Source organism: Budorcas taxicolor, chromosome 21, assembly GCF_023091745.1.
Source record: "Budorcas taxicolor isolate Tak-1 chromosome 21, Takin1.1, whole genome shotgun sequence".
NCBI lineage: Eukaryota > Metazoa > Chordata > Mammalia > Artiodactyla > Bovidae > Budorcas > Budorcas taxicolor.
The window spans coordinates 34,770,766-34,785,750 of NC_068930.1; the positions used below are offsets into that span (position 1 = coordinate 34,770,766).

The window sequence follows — 14,985 nt, forward strand, 5'->3', positions numbered from 1 at the left end:
AGGGATCCTTGGAAATATTCTGTATCTTCACTATGGTGGTGGTCACACAACTCTACACATGTGATATAATCACATGAAATTAAATATATATATGTTCCCAACAAAAGAGCACTTGTAAAACTTCTGAAATCTGTGTAAGCACTGGGGAAGACTGGGCAAAGAGTTGTATGAAATCTCCATTACTTCTTCTTCTTCTTTTTTTAAATTTTACTTTATTTTAACTTACAATACTGTATTGGTTTTGCCATACGTCAACATGAATCCGCCATGGGTGTACATGAGTTCCCAATCCTGAACCCCCCCTCCCACCTCCCTCCCCATACCATCTCTCTGGGTCATCCCAGTGCACCAGTCCCAAGCATCCTGTATCCTGCATCAAACCTAGACTGGCGATTCGTTTCTTACATGATATTATACATGTTTCAATGCCATTCTCCCAAATCATCCCACCCTCTCCCTCTCCCACAGATTCCAAAAGTCCGTTCTATACATCTGTGTCTCTTTTGCTGTCTCACATACAGGGTTATCATTACCATCTTTCTAAATTCCATATATATGTGTTAGTATACTGTACTGGTGTTTTTCTTTCTGGCTTACTTCACTCTGTATAATCGGCTCCAGTTTCATCCACCTCATTAGAACTGATTCAAATGTATTCTTTTTAATGGCTGAGTAATGCTCCATTGTGTATATGTACCACAGCTTTCTTATCCATTCATCTGCTGATGGACATCTAGGGTGCTTCCATGTCCTGGCTATTATAAACAGTGCTGCAATGAACATTGGAGTACACGTGTCTCTTTCAATTCTGGTTTCCTCAGTGTATATGTCCAGCAGTGGGATTGCTGGGTCATAGGGCAGTTCTATTTCCAGTTTTTAAGGAATCTCCACACTGTTCTCCATAGTGGCTGTACTAGTTTGCATTCCCACCAACAGTGTAAGAGGGTTCCTTTTTCTCCACACCCTCTCCAGCATTTATTGCTTTTAGACATTTGGATTGAAGCCATTCTGACTGGTGTGAAGTGGTACCTCATTGTGGTCTTGATTTGCATTTCTCTGATAATGAGTGATGTTGAGCATCTTTTCATGTGTTTGTTAGCCATCTGTATGTCTTCTTTGGAGAAATGTCTATTTAGTTCTTTGGCCCGTTTTTTGATTGGGTCGTTTATTTTTCTGGAATTGAGCTGCAGGAGTTGCTTGTATATTTTTGAGATTAGTTGTTTGTCAGTTGTTTCATTTGCTATTATTTTCTCCCATTCCGAAGGCTGTCTTTTCACCTTGCTTATAGTTTCCTTTGTTGTGTAGAAGCTTTTAATTTTAATTAGATCCCATTTGTTTATTTTTGCTTTTATTTCCAGTATTCTGGGAGGTGGGTCATAGAGGATCCTGCTGTGATTTATGTCGGAGAGTGTTTTGCCTATGTTCTCCTCTAGGAGTTTTATAGTTTCTGGTCTTACATTTAGATCTTTAATCCATTTTGAGTTTATTTTTGTGTATGGTGTTAGAAAGTGTTCTAGTTTCATTCTTTTACAAGTGGTTGACCAGTTTTCCCAGCACCACTTGTTAAAGAGATTGTCTTTTCTCCATTGTATATTCTTGCCTCCTTTGTCGAAGATAAGGTGTCCATAGGTGTGTGGATTTATCTCTGGGCTTTCTATTTTGTTCCATTGATCTATATTTCTGTCTTTGTGCCAGTACCATACTGTCCTGATGACTGTGGCTTTGTAGTACAGCCTGAAGTCAGGCAGGTTGATTCCTCCAGTTTCATTCTTCTTTCTCAAGATTGCTTTGGCTATTTGTTGTTGTTCTGTCACTAAGTTGTGTCCGACTCTTTGCCACCCCATGGATTGTAGCACATCAGGCTTCTCTGTCCTCCACTATTTCCCGGAGTTTGCTCAAGTTTATGTCCACTGAGTCAGCAATGCTACCTAACTATTTCATCTTCTATCTCCCCCTTCCCCTTTTGCCTTCAATCTTTCCCAGCATCAAGGGTTTTTCCAATGAGTTGGATTTTCTCAACAGGTGGTCAAAGTATCTGAGCTTCAGCTTCAGCATCAGTCCTTTCAATGAATATTCAGGACTGATTTCCTTTAGGATGGACTGGTTGGATCTCCTTGCAGTCCAAGGGACTTTCAAGAGTCTTCTCCACCAACACAATTTGAAGGCATTAATTCTTCAGGGCTCAGATTTTTTTATGGTTCAACTCTCACATCCATACATGACTACTGTAAAAACTGTAGGTTTGATTATGCAGACCTTTGTTGGCAAAGTGATGACTCTGCTTTTTAATATGCTGTCTAGGATTGTAATAGTTTTCCTTCCAAGAAGCAATCATCTTTCTAATCTTATGGCTGCACTCACCATCGGCAGTGATACTGAAGCCCAAGAAAATCTGTCACTGCTTCTACTTTTCCCCCTTCTATCTACCATGAAGGGATGGGACTGGATGCCATGATCTTTTTTTGAATGTTGAGTTTTAAGTCAACTTTTTCACTCTCCTCTTTCACTTTTATCAAGAGGCTCTTTAGTTCCTTTACTTGTTATAACTGCATGTATACCTACAATTGTCACAAAATAAAAAGGTTTTTCAATGGGTGAATTAAATCTCAGTAAAGCTGTTAAAAAATGCACAACAGAAAATGGGAAGGTGTTTTGATTGTCACCATAGGAGGGAAGCACTTTTAGCAACTAATGGATGAGATTCCCATATTGCATAGAAAATAATTTCACAACGAAGAATCAGACAGCCTCCCCCACTGAACATGCTGCCAGATATTCAGGGAAATAACACACAGTTGTCCGACTGTTTGTGACCCCACGGACTGCAGCCGGTCAGGCTTCCCTGTCCATCACCAACTCCCAGAGCTTGCTCAAATTCATATCCACTGAGTCGGTGATGTCATCCAACCATCTCATCCTCTGTTTTCCCCTTCTCCTCCCACCTTCAATCTTTCCCAGCATCAGGGTCTTTTCCAATGAGTCAGTTCTTTGCATCAGGCGGCCAAAGTATTGGAGTTTCAGCTTCAGCATCAGTCCTTCCAATGAATATTCAGGACTGATTTCCTTTAGAATTGACTGGTTGGATCTCCTTCCAGTCCGAAGGACTCTCAAGAGTCTTCTCCAACACCACAGTTCAAAAGCGTCAATTCTTCAGTGTGCTCAGCTTTCTTTAAAGAGCTTTCTTTTATGTTTTTAAAAACATAAAAACAGTAACAACATGTAAATAACACACACACAAACGTAAAAACAGTAACATGTATGTTTATACTTATCTGAACCTAGACCTTAATCCCATTTACAAATAACTGCAAAAGTAATTTCTGTATGGTTTTAATATACTCTGAATTTTCTAGGAATGCAAATATCCTATTAAAAGAGGAGAGATTATTGTTTTATTTGGAACTTTGCCAAGAATTGTTCATCATTCCAGAAAATCAGCAGTGACAATGCTTCCATTAATATTTGAGTCATCAATACATTCCATTAGCCTCCACTTAATGTAGCCATTTGCAATATATATGCATATATAAATGCATTTATTATACATATGCATTCATGATATATATTTTTGCATGATATATTTTGAAATGTCAAAATAAAAGAAAAAACATTGACTACATTTGGTTAAATATTATGTTCTGTGAAACCATTATAAATAGGTGCAAGCATCTGACTACATCTTTTTGTATAGTATAGATATGCCTGTGTGCCTGCATATTGTAATACATATTATTTTCTAGTAAATTCATTTTATTTTTCCTCTATATTGCCATTAGGGCATACATAGATTATTATGGAGATTATTTTTTGTTTTTGTAGATGATATTATCTATGAATTTCATGCCAGGATAGTAAAGGAGAATTACAAATTATCTGTCTTGAAAAGGGGGTGTTGGGACAGAGAGGAGAACTACTGGTCTAATTTCTGTTCAATGAGAGGTCTGTGGAGAATCCTTAGGAAAATACTTTCTTTGCTTAAAAAAGAGAGGGACTCTGCACGACTTTCCCTCACTCTTTTGGAAGTTCTAGGACAACATGATGCTTTTGTATGAGGCACTTATCTTGCAACCAGGTGGCAACAAGTCTGAGAAATAAAAATTAAAATGCTGGTAAACAAAACAAATTGCCGAGGAGCATGGGACCAAAACAAGGAAAGAGCCTGTGTTTTTGATGGTTTCACTGATCTGTTGCACTAATCCTCGGACTGCCACCCGTGGACAGTTGTAGGTCTGTATTGTTCAAGCCACTGTTAGTTGGGTATTCTCTTGCATGCAACTTAAAGTATATATCTAACCAAGATATGAGAATACAGTAAATGGACAATTACAACGAAGTGTAATAAAGATATCTAACTGAACTATGGGAAGATAGGGTAGCATTTCATCACATTCCGAACCCAAACTGGGGGTTGCAGGGCTGTGACTATTTCCTGTAGGAAATATTTGTACCAAGACCTGAAGAATGAGTATGGGGTTAGCAGGATAGGGCATAGTAGGGTGTTTCATAAAGAGGGAACAGCAAGTGAGATACTAGAGAGTCACAGAGCAGTGATTCTGCCTAAAGGAAGTTTTCCAAGAAGGGTCTTAACGATAGGTATGAGATACAAGGTCAAATCCCGACTCAGTCACTTGGTAACTAACCACTAAACATTTCTAAGTTTTTGGTTTCATCATCATGAAAATGATGATTATGGTAGTACTGATGTCCTAGGCTCTTTTTGAGAGGATAACTGTCATAGTCACCTATACAGGAAATGTTCAAATCTAGGCTTGGGTGATGGCAGGAGAAATGGTTAGAAAGGTACATAAATGTGTGCCAAGTCGCTTCAGTCCTGTCCGACTCTTTGCAACTCAATGGACTGTAGCCCACCATGCTCCTCTGTCCATGGAATTCTCCAGGCAAGAATACTGGAGTGGGTTGCCATTTCCTCCTCCAGGGAAGCCCATAATAACATGTTAATCTAAAATGGCTGGGTACAGAAAGCCCAGAGTCAGCTTTTAAGCTGTGCGTTTGTGCTAAGTAGCTTCAATCATTTGCGACCTATGGACTGTAGCCTTCCAGGCTCCTCTGTCCCTGGGGTTCTCCAGGCAAGAATACTGGAGTGGGTTCCCAGGCCCTCTTCCAGGGGCTCTTCCAAACCCAGGAATGGAATCCACATCTCTTATATCTCCTGCATTGGCAGGCAGTTTCTTTACCACTAGTTCCACCTGGGAAGCCCCCACATAAATAGAGGAAGCATAAAGGGGTCTACTCCCACAGTGCTTGTTGCATCAGTAATTAAACGTAGAGGGTACAGTATCAAGAATAATGTGCATCTGGCATAGGTAACCATAGTGGTTGATGTGCCATTCACTGATACAGGCAATACAAAAGGAGCAGTGGAGTTTAAGGAGGAAATGATGAGTTCCATTTTGGAGATTTTGAGTCTGGGTGCCTGTGGCAGGTGGAGGCATTTAGTAGGTACTAAAATATACACCTCTGGGCTCAGGCGCTGTGTTTAAGTAACAGGTAGATAGGGAAGCAACAGTATACAATCACTGAAGTCAAAGAAGATGGGATATGCTAGGGAAGAGAAGGAGGGGCCTGCAGAGGAGACTGAGCTGGAACACCCTTAAAGGATAGGAAGAAAAAAATAACAGTAAGAATAGGCGTCTGAGATCACAAAAGCTGACGGAAGAATATTTCTCAACAAGGGGAGAGGTTAAGTAAAGATTGAGAAACGTGAGATTAGCAAACGGAGTTGTGGCTAACTTTGACCAGAGGTGTTTCTAGGGGGTGAAAGGCAGATTGGAGCGGGATAAGGAGTGGGAGGAGAACGGCAAACACAAACAGCTCTTTCTGTAAAGTTGGCTGCCAACGGGAGATAAGACAAGACAAGAACGTAGGGACTTGAGGAGCTGAGGCAGAGGAGGGATGGAGACTTAAGCATGTAAGTGCCGCTAGGAGGAAGTCAGTAGAATGGGAGAGATCGAAGCTACAAGAAAGTAAGGAAAACTCACTCAACAATTAGCTGAGCGCTTCTTACGTGCCTATCAGTCCTACCACCCTCTCCAGAGACCTACAAGCTACACATGTGACAGGTTTAACCTAAAGCTTTATCTTCAGGAGAAAGCGGTTTCCTTGTTGATTTTCCTAAGAGTTCCAATTCCGACCTTCCTCCTCCTCCACACCCGATACCCTGTAGGAGCCCATACACAGCTGGACCTCACAACAACTGGACACTTGAGGCTACAACTATGTAACAGATCTTTAAGAGGGCAGAGCCAGTGACGCCTAAGCCACCGCCTCCCCAGCCTTTTGCCCCAAATCACGCGAACAGAAGCTACTGCGCAAAGAAGAGCCTCCCACCTTGCTCCGCCCCCTCTCTTTCTTTGTTTCCACGTCCGAGGATCTCGCGAGAGTTGGGAGGCAAATCCCGCGAGCTGAGAGCTGGGGCCGGCTCTGCGGCTCTCGCGGTGTTTGCGCGAGACTGCTCTTTTCCTTCCTCCCTTGCCGGTCCGCCTGCCTTCCTCCCCCTCTTCCCCGCCGGGCCTCCCCCTCCTTCCCCCGCGGGCCTCCTCCCCGCAGGGATAATATGGTCTCCGGCAATGGACGCCCCAAGTGCAGGTTAGTTTCGGTCCGCCAACTGGATCTGGCAGTGGAGACGCGCGCTACCCGGGCTCCGAGTTCTTTGCTTCTGTCGCCTGGAGTCGCTTGGCCGGCGCGGGGGCCCTCCGGGCTTAGGTCCTGCTCCCCAGGGGCCTGCCTGCTGGGCCGCACTCTCTGCGCCTAGGCCGCGAGAGCCCGGCCTCTCAGCCCTCGCCCCTCAGCGTGACCCCGCCGGGGACGTTTGCTCCGCCGCTGGCTTTGACCCTTGGCGGCCTCAGCTTGTTGGCGCCGCTGTTGGCTGCCAGAGCTTCCCGATATTCCTTAGTGGCACTAGGGTCGAGGAAAGGCCCACCATCTTCTCCTCGCCCCCATTTGTAAGAGATGAGGATGGGGGCCAGTGTCTCATCGCTTGGGTCTCACGCAGCTAGTTGTTTATTCCGCTGCCCTGACTCGAGCCCCTCCCTCTCTCTCTGCCTCTAGTAGCAGGGTTGGGGGTGGTCAAGGCCGAGCACTGGTCAGCCGGTTCTCTGACCATTTATTGCAGAGCTGGGTCTCCTCCCCCACCATCCACCTTCCTCGCTTCCCCTTCAGCAGAAAAAGAAAAACGTTATGTACTCTCAGAAAGTGGGCTGTGCTTATCGCATCTCATTTCAGACCAAGGTCCTAACAGTGTTGGGGGTCCTGCCCACCGCAGTGAGTCTGCACAAAAGATCTCAAGGTTCTGTAACCTCAAGGATGCCTCTCTGCCACTTCCCCCAAGAACCTGAGAAGCAGGGGCACATTCAAATGAGACCCGTGGGTCCTCGTAGTTAAGCTTCAATTCGTGCATAACCAGAAAGACGGGTCTTTTAGGGAAAATCTGCTATTTTACCCAGATACTTTGTTGTTCACTTTTACCTATAGGCTTAAGGCCTATTAAAGCCTTATCTGATGATAAGTTGTTTGGTTTGGTTTTGATTTTGTTCATGTTGTTGAATGCTGTGTAAACGTCTATTTTTTGATTATTTTTTAAAAATCAGTTCTAACATATTTGTGGTGTTCTCAAATTGCCCTGTTTGTATTTACGCAATTTTCAGGACATGTCTTCACAAACATGTCAATACATCATTTAAATCATTCTTATTGTCCCTTTCCAGGTATTCTTTATTATCGCATTTCAGGAGTTAATTATTTTACCAGTTTTTATTTGACAGTCATGGTTTAGAGTTGTACTGTCCAGTAAAGTGGACACTACGCACGTGTGACTATTTAAATTAATCAAATAAAATTTGAAAGGATTCCTCCGTCACTGTAACCACATTTTAAGTGGTCAGTGGCCCCATGTATCTAATGACTATCTTATTGAACAGCTCAGATACAGAACATTTGTGCCATTGGAGAAAATTCTGTTGGACAAATCTGGTTTCTAGGTGTTTTCACTTTGAATAAAGCACTTTGTAGCAGTGCATAATGAAAGGTTTTTTCTTTTTTTTTCTTCCCAGGATATGCCTTTGAGTACCTTATTGAAACATTAAATGACAGTTCACATAAGAAGTTCTTCAATGTTCCTAGACTTGGAGGCACCAAGTATGGTAATGCTGCTTACATTTTCTTGGGTTTATTTAGTTTCTAATAATAAAAATGCATTTGTCAAGCTGAGTTGAAGAAATTTTAAGTTTATTCCCAACATGTCATAGTAGGCACACCTACACGTATCTGTAACATTGGGACAACTTTCATGAGAGGAGGATGTAAGCCCAAACCGTAGCTTCTTATTTTCAAATCTTAAGTTAGTTTCGTAATGATGTTTTTTTTTCCCTAAAGAAACTACTAATACATTTTTTAAAACAATAAAAACCTGACTGATGATATTCTAGAGCTATTAAATGTATATTTTAATTTTTCAAGTGAACAGTTCCGACAGTTCTTTATCTACTGTCCTTTTATTAGGAATCATCAATAGGGCCCACTGATTTGAGTTGTTAACCAGGGCATGGTTTGCCCAGGCTTTGTGCACCAGCCCTCTTGGCAGACCTTTGCAGGCTCCTGATCAGGATCAAACCTTTCACTGAAGCCTCGGAAGAGTAAATTTGTCGGAACCCCATAGTATTGGATGAAGCCTTGTCTTTATTAACAACTGAATAACTTTCTCAACCAGGCCACTAAAGGGAAGACCTGTTTGAAAGAGTAATTTAGATTATTCTTTTCTGACTTTTCAGTGAAAAGAGAAATTAAATGCCAAATCTGTTGTAGTTTTGGAAAGTTTTCTTTACCTTGGGATTTTTTGCGTTTGTTTTTTCCCTTGTGTTGGTTAAGAAGATCGCTTTTGATTTTTCTGTAGGTTTTAATGGGGTAAGTGCTCTAGACTGGCAGTATTTTCTTGTGTATTGTGAGAAGATTTAGACATTTTAAAGTATATTTTGGAGAAGATGCCTGTCTGAGAACTAGGTTGCCATTTAAATATAAACATTTCACCAAAATCTTTTACTTTGCATGTTTAGTTGCTGTGATTTGAGAGGTTGATCTTTTCTTAGTGCCATGTGTTGTTCATTCACATTTATTTTATCTCTTCACTGATGAGTTTGTATTAATTTTGAAAAGAGAACAGCTAAGTTGATTGTATACAAGAAAGATCTTTGTTTTTTTTCACTGTACTTACCTCAAATATCTGGTCTTCCCTTGTGGTTCAGCTGGTAAAGAATTCACCTGCAATGTGGGAGACCTGGGTTTGATCCCTGGGTTGGGAAGATCCCCTGGAGAAGGGAAACGCTACCCACTCCAGTATTCTGGCCTGGAGAATTCCATGGACTAAAAGAGTCAGACATGACTGAGTGACTTTCACTTACCTCAAATATCTAGTGATTCTGGCCTGGAAATCTCTTAACCCACATTTTATAGCTTAGTAAAGTAAAAGAACATATGTGGGGATGTTTTTTAGTTTTGAGTCTAAGTTCTTTCTATGGATAATTTGTGGAAATGTGCCTACTTGAAGATAGCCTGTATTTCCCAAATGCAGGAAATCAAAACAACTATAAAATGCGTTGAGAGAGTGATCAATAGTGTAAGAGCTATATTATCTCTGGAAAGTAAGCTGTTGTGAGCATCTGTACATAATTGAATTCCAGGGTTTTTATAACCATGATAAATATAATAATAGAATGCCTGTATATATAAATGCCTTTAAAACAGAAATTTGGGTTTTATTTCTCTGGGGTTAAGATATTATTTTTTTTAATAGAATGGTTACTATGAGAGGTTTACTGTATAGTTACTGAAATAATTTCTTAATGAGTGTTTAATAGGGAATAAAATTTGGAAGAATTGATTTTGAAAGAAAGGAGAAACTTGAGTAGAAAAACAGAAAAATCCTTGTTGGATTTTTGTGGAGGGACCAAATTGAATGGCCTCCCAGACCTGTGCCTAAGAGACATTGCTTTGGTGATCACCCGGAAAAGGCAATGGCAATGCACTCCGGTACTCTTGCCTGGAAAATCCCATGGATGGAGGAGCCTGGTAGGCTGCAGTCCATGGGGTCGCGAAGAGTTGGACATGACTGAGTGAGTCCACTTCGGTGATCACCATGGTTCCCGACCACTGTCTTCTCTGCTTCCCACGTTCGGATACCTACCAGGCTGAGAATCATGGTTGTAATGAGTAACTTAATGAAGGGAAAACGTTCTGGCTCTTTTATGTGTTGGGGAGAAAAGATAGTCTAGAACACTCTTCTAAGCTCCCTGCTAACTGTATCAGGAATGCCTGCAGCTGCAAGAACCAAAATCCTCCTGTACAGTTACTCTAACAAATAGGGTTTATTTTTCTCACCTAACAAGAAGTCTGGGTGTGGACATACTGGGACAGTATAGCACCAGCATCAGCAGGGACTTAGGCTTTTCCCTTTTTTCTGTTTGCTTTCATTTTGGGGGTTGCAAATAGTTGTTGTACCTTCAGGCATTATGTACATATTATAAGCAGCTGGAAGGGCAAAACAGGAAGAAAAACCCTCCCCAGGAGCTTGTCTCCTTGGCTAAAATTTTCTCATCTCTCTCAACTTTAAAGCCTGAAAGATTTCGTTTTCTGAAGGGAAAAGTGGTTGGGAATGAGTGGTGAGTGAACTAGCCTAGGCTATCTGACTCACTAACAATGCTTTCCTTTATTAAGTCTGTTCTTAGATGGAATACAACACAAATTATTTGATTTTTGCTTTTTATTGCCATTTTACCTTTTTGCTTCTCTAGTTTATACTCAATGGATCCTTATGGAAGGGCTTCCCTGGGTGGCTCAGTAGTAAAGAATCTGCCTGCCAGTGCAGGAGATTCAGGTTGGATCCCTGGGTCAGGAGGATCCCCATTAGAAGGAAATGGCAACCCATTGCAGTATGCTTGAGTGGAAAATCCCATTGTCAGAGAAGCCTGGCAGGCTAGTCCTGCCAGGACTAGCAAACGGGGTTGCAAACGAGTTGAGTAGTGGACACGTCATGCATATTGATCACATTTTAAACTTAATCTCACTAGTGGCAAAATGCTGTTTTAACCATCTGGAGCTGTTTACCTGGCACTCAAGTGCACTGACTACAACCTTAGAAATTTTGAGTGATTTTCTTAAGTAGATCTCTGAATTTGAAAATATACCTGTTCCCAGGAAGAGAGAAATCACTGTTGCTTGGAATGGCAGAGGGATTACAGAGGCCAGTTAACACTTGGGGGATTTAGAATGACTGCCAAGTATAATGGAAGACATAAATGAAACTGAGTAAGGAGGAGGGCAGTGAAGACACTGGCCTGGCTCTAGTGAAACATATTTTAGCAAGTGGCTGTTGTTGGGCAAGAGGGCTTTCAGGCTGGTATAAAGCCTCAGGCTGCCTTCTTTATCTCATATTATCTCATTCATCTTTCTTTTTTCCTTCCTAATTGCTTCCTTTTTAACCGTAGTACTGCTCAATCTTGTAGTGGAGCTAGGACTTGGTTTTCCAAATCCTACCTTACAATCTCCAAAAGAAAATCTGTATTTAATTTTTTAGGAGAGTTTTTATTGATTGTAAAAAGTTAGGTTGGGATTGAAAATCACAGACTGAAACATAAGCAGTGTAGAGACAGTTTCATTTTTATGTGCATATACAAATGTGCTACTTTAACAAAAGTACAGTGTATATTGTTTTGTAACCTTTTTAAATTTAATATATCATGAACATCTTTCTCTGTCATTGAATACAAGTATCCCTTGCTCTGAATCTGTGTGGTTTATGAACCAGGGAGTGTGAGTTTTGAGTAGAAAGGGTTATATACACTTTTCTACAGCTTCTCAGGGCTGCAGAGTATTGCCTATATGAAAGCCTCATGGTTTAGTTACCAGATCTTTGAATATTGAAGTTATTACCATCTTTTCTCTATTTATAAACAAAGCTATGTGTGAGGTAGTTAAGTTTTGATGCCAGCTCACTATATAGCGTTATTGGATTGACATTATTGTTTCCTCCATCCCCATCAAGTACTTTCTTTTTCACTTTTACTGTAAATGTACTGTCTCTTCCAGTCTTTGCCCTTCAGTCAGTATAAGGAACAAAAACTCACTTAACTCAAAATAAATCTTTCTTCACTTGAGCTAGTGGATGTCTGTTCTCTGCTACCAAAAGCACCCAATCTAGAACAGAAACTATCTACAAAAGCACAGTTAAAACCAGCAGACCACTGGACAAGATGTGAAAGCATTCAAGAAAGAGGATGCTGTAAACAGTTTCCAGACATCCAGTGGCAAAGGGAGGAAGCTCAGTCAGGCCTCCCGGGAACTAGAATTTCTCAGCTCGAGGCTGCTCCTTCTGTCCGGTGGAGACTGCCTGTTCTCTCTACGCTTGTTACTTTGTGAGTGTCTGCTCCCCAGTCTTCTCTCTCTGTAGCCCACTTTGCTTACTGGTATTGTGCAATAGCCAGTATTGCCGCTGCCAGCCCTCTCTGTGTTATGCTGGGCTTACCAGCCCGCTACGACTATATCTCTAGATGACTTTTTCACCTATTGTTTTAACCTAACAGTTAACCTATAGCATGACTGGGCAAATCAGACATCTGTTGCTGGTCAGTTATCTTACTGACAGAAGCACAAGTCCTTGTTTTCTAATCTTGTCTCTTCCATGGACTCTGGAAAGGGCAGTAAGTTGGGTAAGCAATGAAATAGTTTGCTTATAATGTTTATACACAAGGCGTAACTTTCTAAGGATTACCTTTACCTAATGTGATTCTATTCCATCTCTAACCATGCATTCACCAACCTTCCACATTTTGTCCAGGGGTCTGTTGGTTTTAGCTGTGCTTTTGTAGATAGTTTCTGTTCTAGATTGGGTCCTTTTGGTAGCAGAGAACAGACACCCACTAGCTCAAGTGAAGAGAGATTTATTCTGATATTACAGAGCTCCCAGGCAATGAAACGTGGCTGTATCTCAAGAAAATGGGCAGTGGGCCTGGAATTAAGAGCGCTCTTTAATTTTCCTCTCGGTGCTTCAGGTTCCTGACCCCTCTCCACTGCTCTGCTCCCTCTGCTTCACTGCAGACAAGCTGCCTCTGCTTGCTACATTTATACACGGCCACAGATGGCACCTCTGTCTAGCTTAGTGCTTAACAACCTTCTGGTTCAGTCTGTCCTGACTGCAAATTCCTGAGAGAGGAATCTAATTGTCCTAGTGTGTTTTTCCCACTAGGCCATTGGTCACTGACCTGCCAAGGGGTTGGCTCTTGCTTCAGTGCTATAGCCAGGGAGGTAATGGGACACTGAGCACTCTCCATTCCATGGCTGGCAGTTTGGACAGGCACCATGAAGTCCGCCTTCGCTGTTAGCAGGTGGTGCAAGATCACGTGCTTGCCAGGAGCAGATGAGAAGAGTGAGTTCGCTTGTACCTTTGTCAGTAATAGATACTGTTTGTCTGGTTTTCTCTACCTTTGTCAGTGAGTGCCAAGAAAAAATCTTAAAGAAGCAGGAATCTGTTTTCTCTTTCCGCCTTCTTAGGTGCTCCATAGCAAAATTAAAACAACCGCAAAGGTCAGAGTTGTTTATTGGAAATCAGTCCCGTCCAGCCTGGTACTGGTTAGAGAGAGAGAAACAATACCTTGACTATTGAGACATGGGGGTGAGTTAATCCTGTTGCAAAATCACTGTTGTTGAATCACCTCTTAGACTTGGGGTTACAGGGGCTTCTAAAACAGTTTCTTAATCGTTTCTCCAGACTCCTGACCTTGAACAGGGATTTTAGGTTTACCCTAAAGCTACTCAAGCAGGTTCTTACCAGTCCCCTTGCTCTCTTAGTCTGGACTCCAAAGATACCCTCCATGAGGCTTTAGGCAGGCCTAGAGTGTTTGAGTTGGAGAAGGCAATGGCACCCAACTCCAGTACTCTTGCCTGGAAAATCCCATGAACTGAGGAGCCTGGTACGCTGCAGTTCATGGGGTTACGAAGAGTTGGACACAACTGAGCAACTTCACTTTGACTTTTCACTTTCACGCATTGGAGAAGGAAATGGCAACCCACTCCAGTGTTCTTGCCTGGAGAATCCCAGGGACAGGGGAGCCTGGTGGGCTGCCGTCTATGGGGTCGCACAGAGTTGGACACGAAGCGACTAAGCAGCAGCAGCAGGAGCAGCAGAGTGTTTGAGTAATTTCCCCTTGCTTCAGTCTTCAGTATATTACTCTTTCATATTTAGTTTACCTAAAGCCTGTTGTTAATACTGGTATCTTCTATGGGTAATTTCTCCATCTCCTGTTTAAACCTGGAATGATCACTTTTGAGAAATAACAAAACCCTTTTACATTATCTGTCTTCACCACATTGCTTTGTGGTTGGCAGGGAAGATAGTTTTATGCAGATAAAGAAAATTAGACTAAAAATCTGAATAAATTACCTAAGATCACATATATTCTAAGTGAGAAGATTTAGTCTTAGACTTGTATCTTTTGATTTCAGACCAGTGTCCACCCCCCTTAATACCATTCTGTTTCCCAATTTAATGGCATTAATAAAGTGCTAGTTAGTGATTATTATTTACTATATTCACTCTAAGATAAGTTCTGTTATTATCCACTTGGCCAAGGTATCACTGCTAAGTATTACGTAATAAGTGGTGGGAAAAAATTTGAACAGAGACCTGTGAATCCAAAGCCTGTTTGTGTAAAACTGCTGTGCTGGGGGTTGTATGCTCACATGCTTGTGCTTATAGGACTGTAGAGGCACCATATACAAGCCAAGTGGCTCTGGCTGTAATTGTGTTAAACTGGAGAGCAGATGCCCTATATAAAGGAGTAACTGCTACTCAGTTCCAGCAAAAATGTGAGATTGGAGTTATAAAATTTTCTCTTTATCTTAAGGAGCCTGAAATTATGGTTTTCCTGTAAAAAAAAAAAATCTCTAATATTTCAGTGTTGGCAGTTAAACTTTAAAATG

General features: G+C 41.7%; 1 protein-coding gene across 1 annotated transcript in view; it reads left to right on the plus strand.

Annotated features, from left to right (window-relative positions):
* Positions 1-6,542: 6,542 nt before the first annotated feature.
* IREB2 (iron responsive element binding protein 2) overlaps positions 6,543-14,985 on the plus strand; it is a 48,701-nt gene continuing 40,258 nt past the window's right edge. Inside the window, exons 1-2 of the mRNA XM_052659632.1 lie at positions 6,543-6,606; positions 8,070-8,159. Of these exons, the coding sequence (XP_052515592.1) occupies positions 6,588-6,606; positions 8,070-8,159 (109 nt within the window). The 5' untranslated portion in view covers positions 6,543-6,587. The remainder of the gene's footprint in view (positions 6,607-8,069; positions 8,160-14,985) is intronic.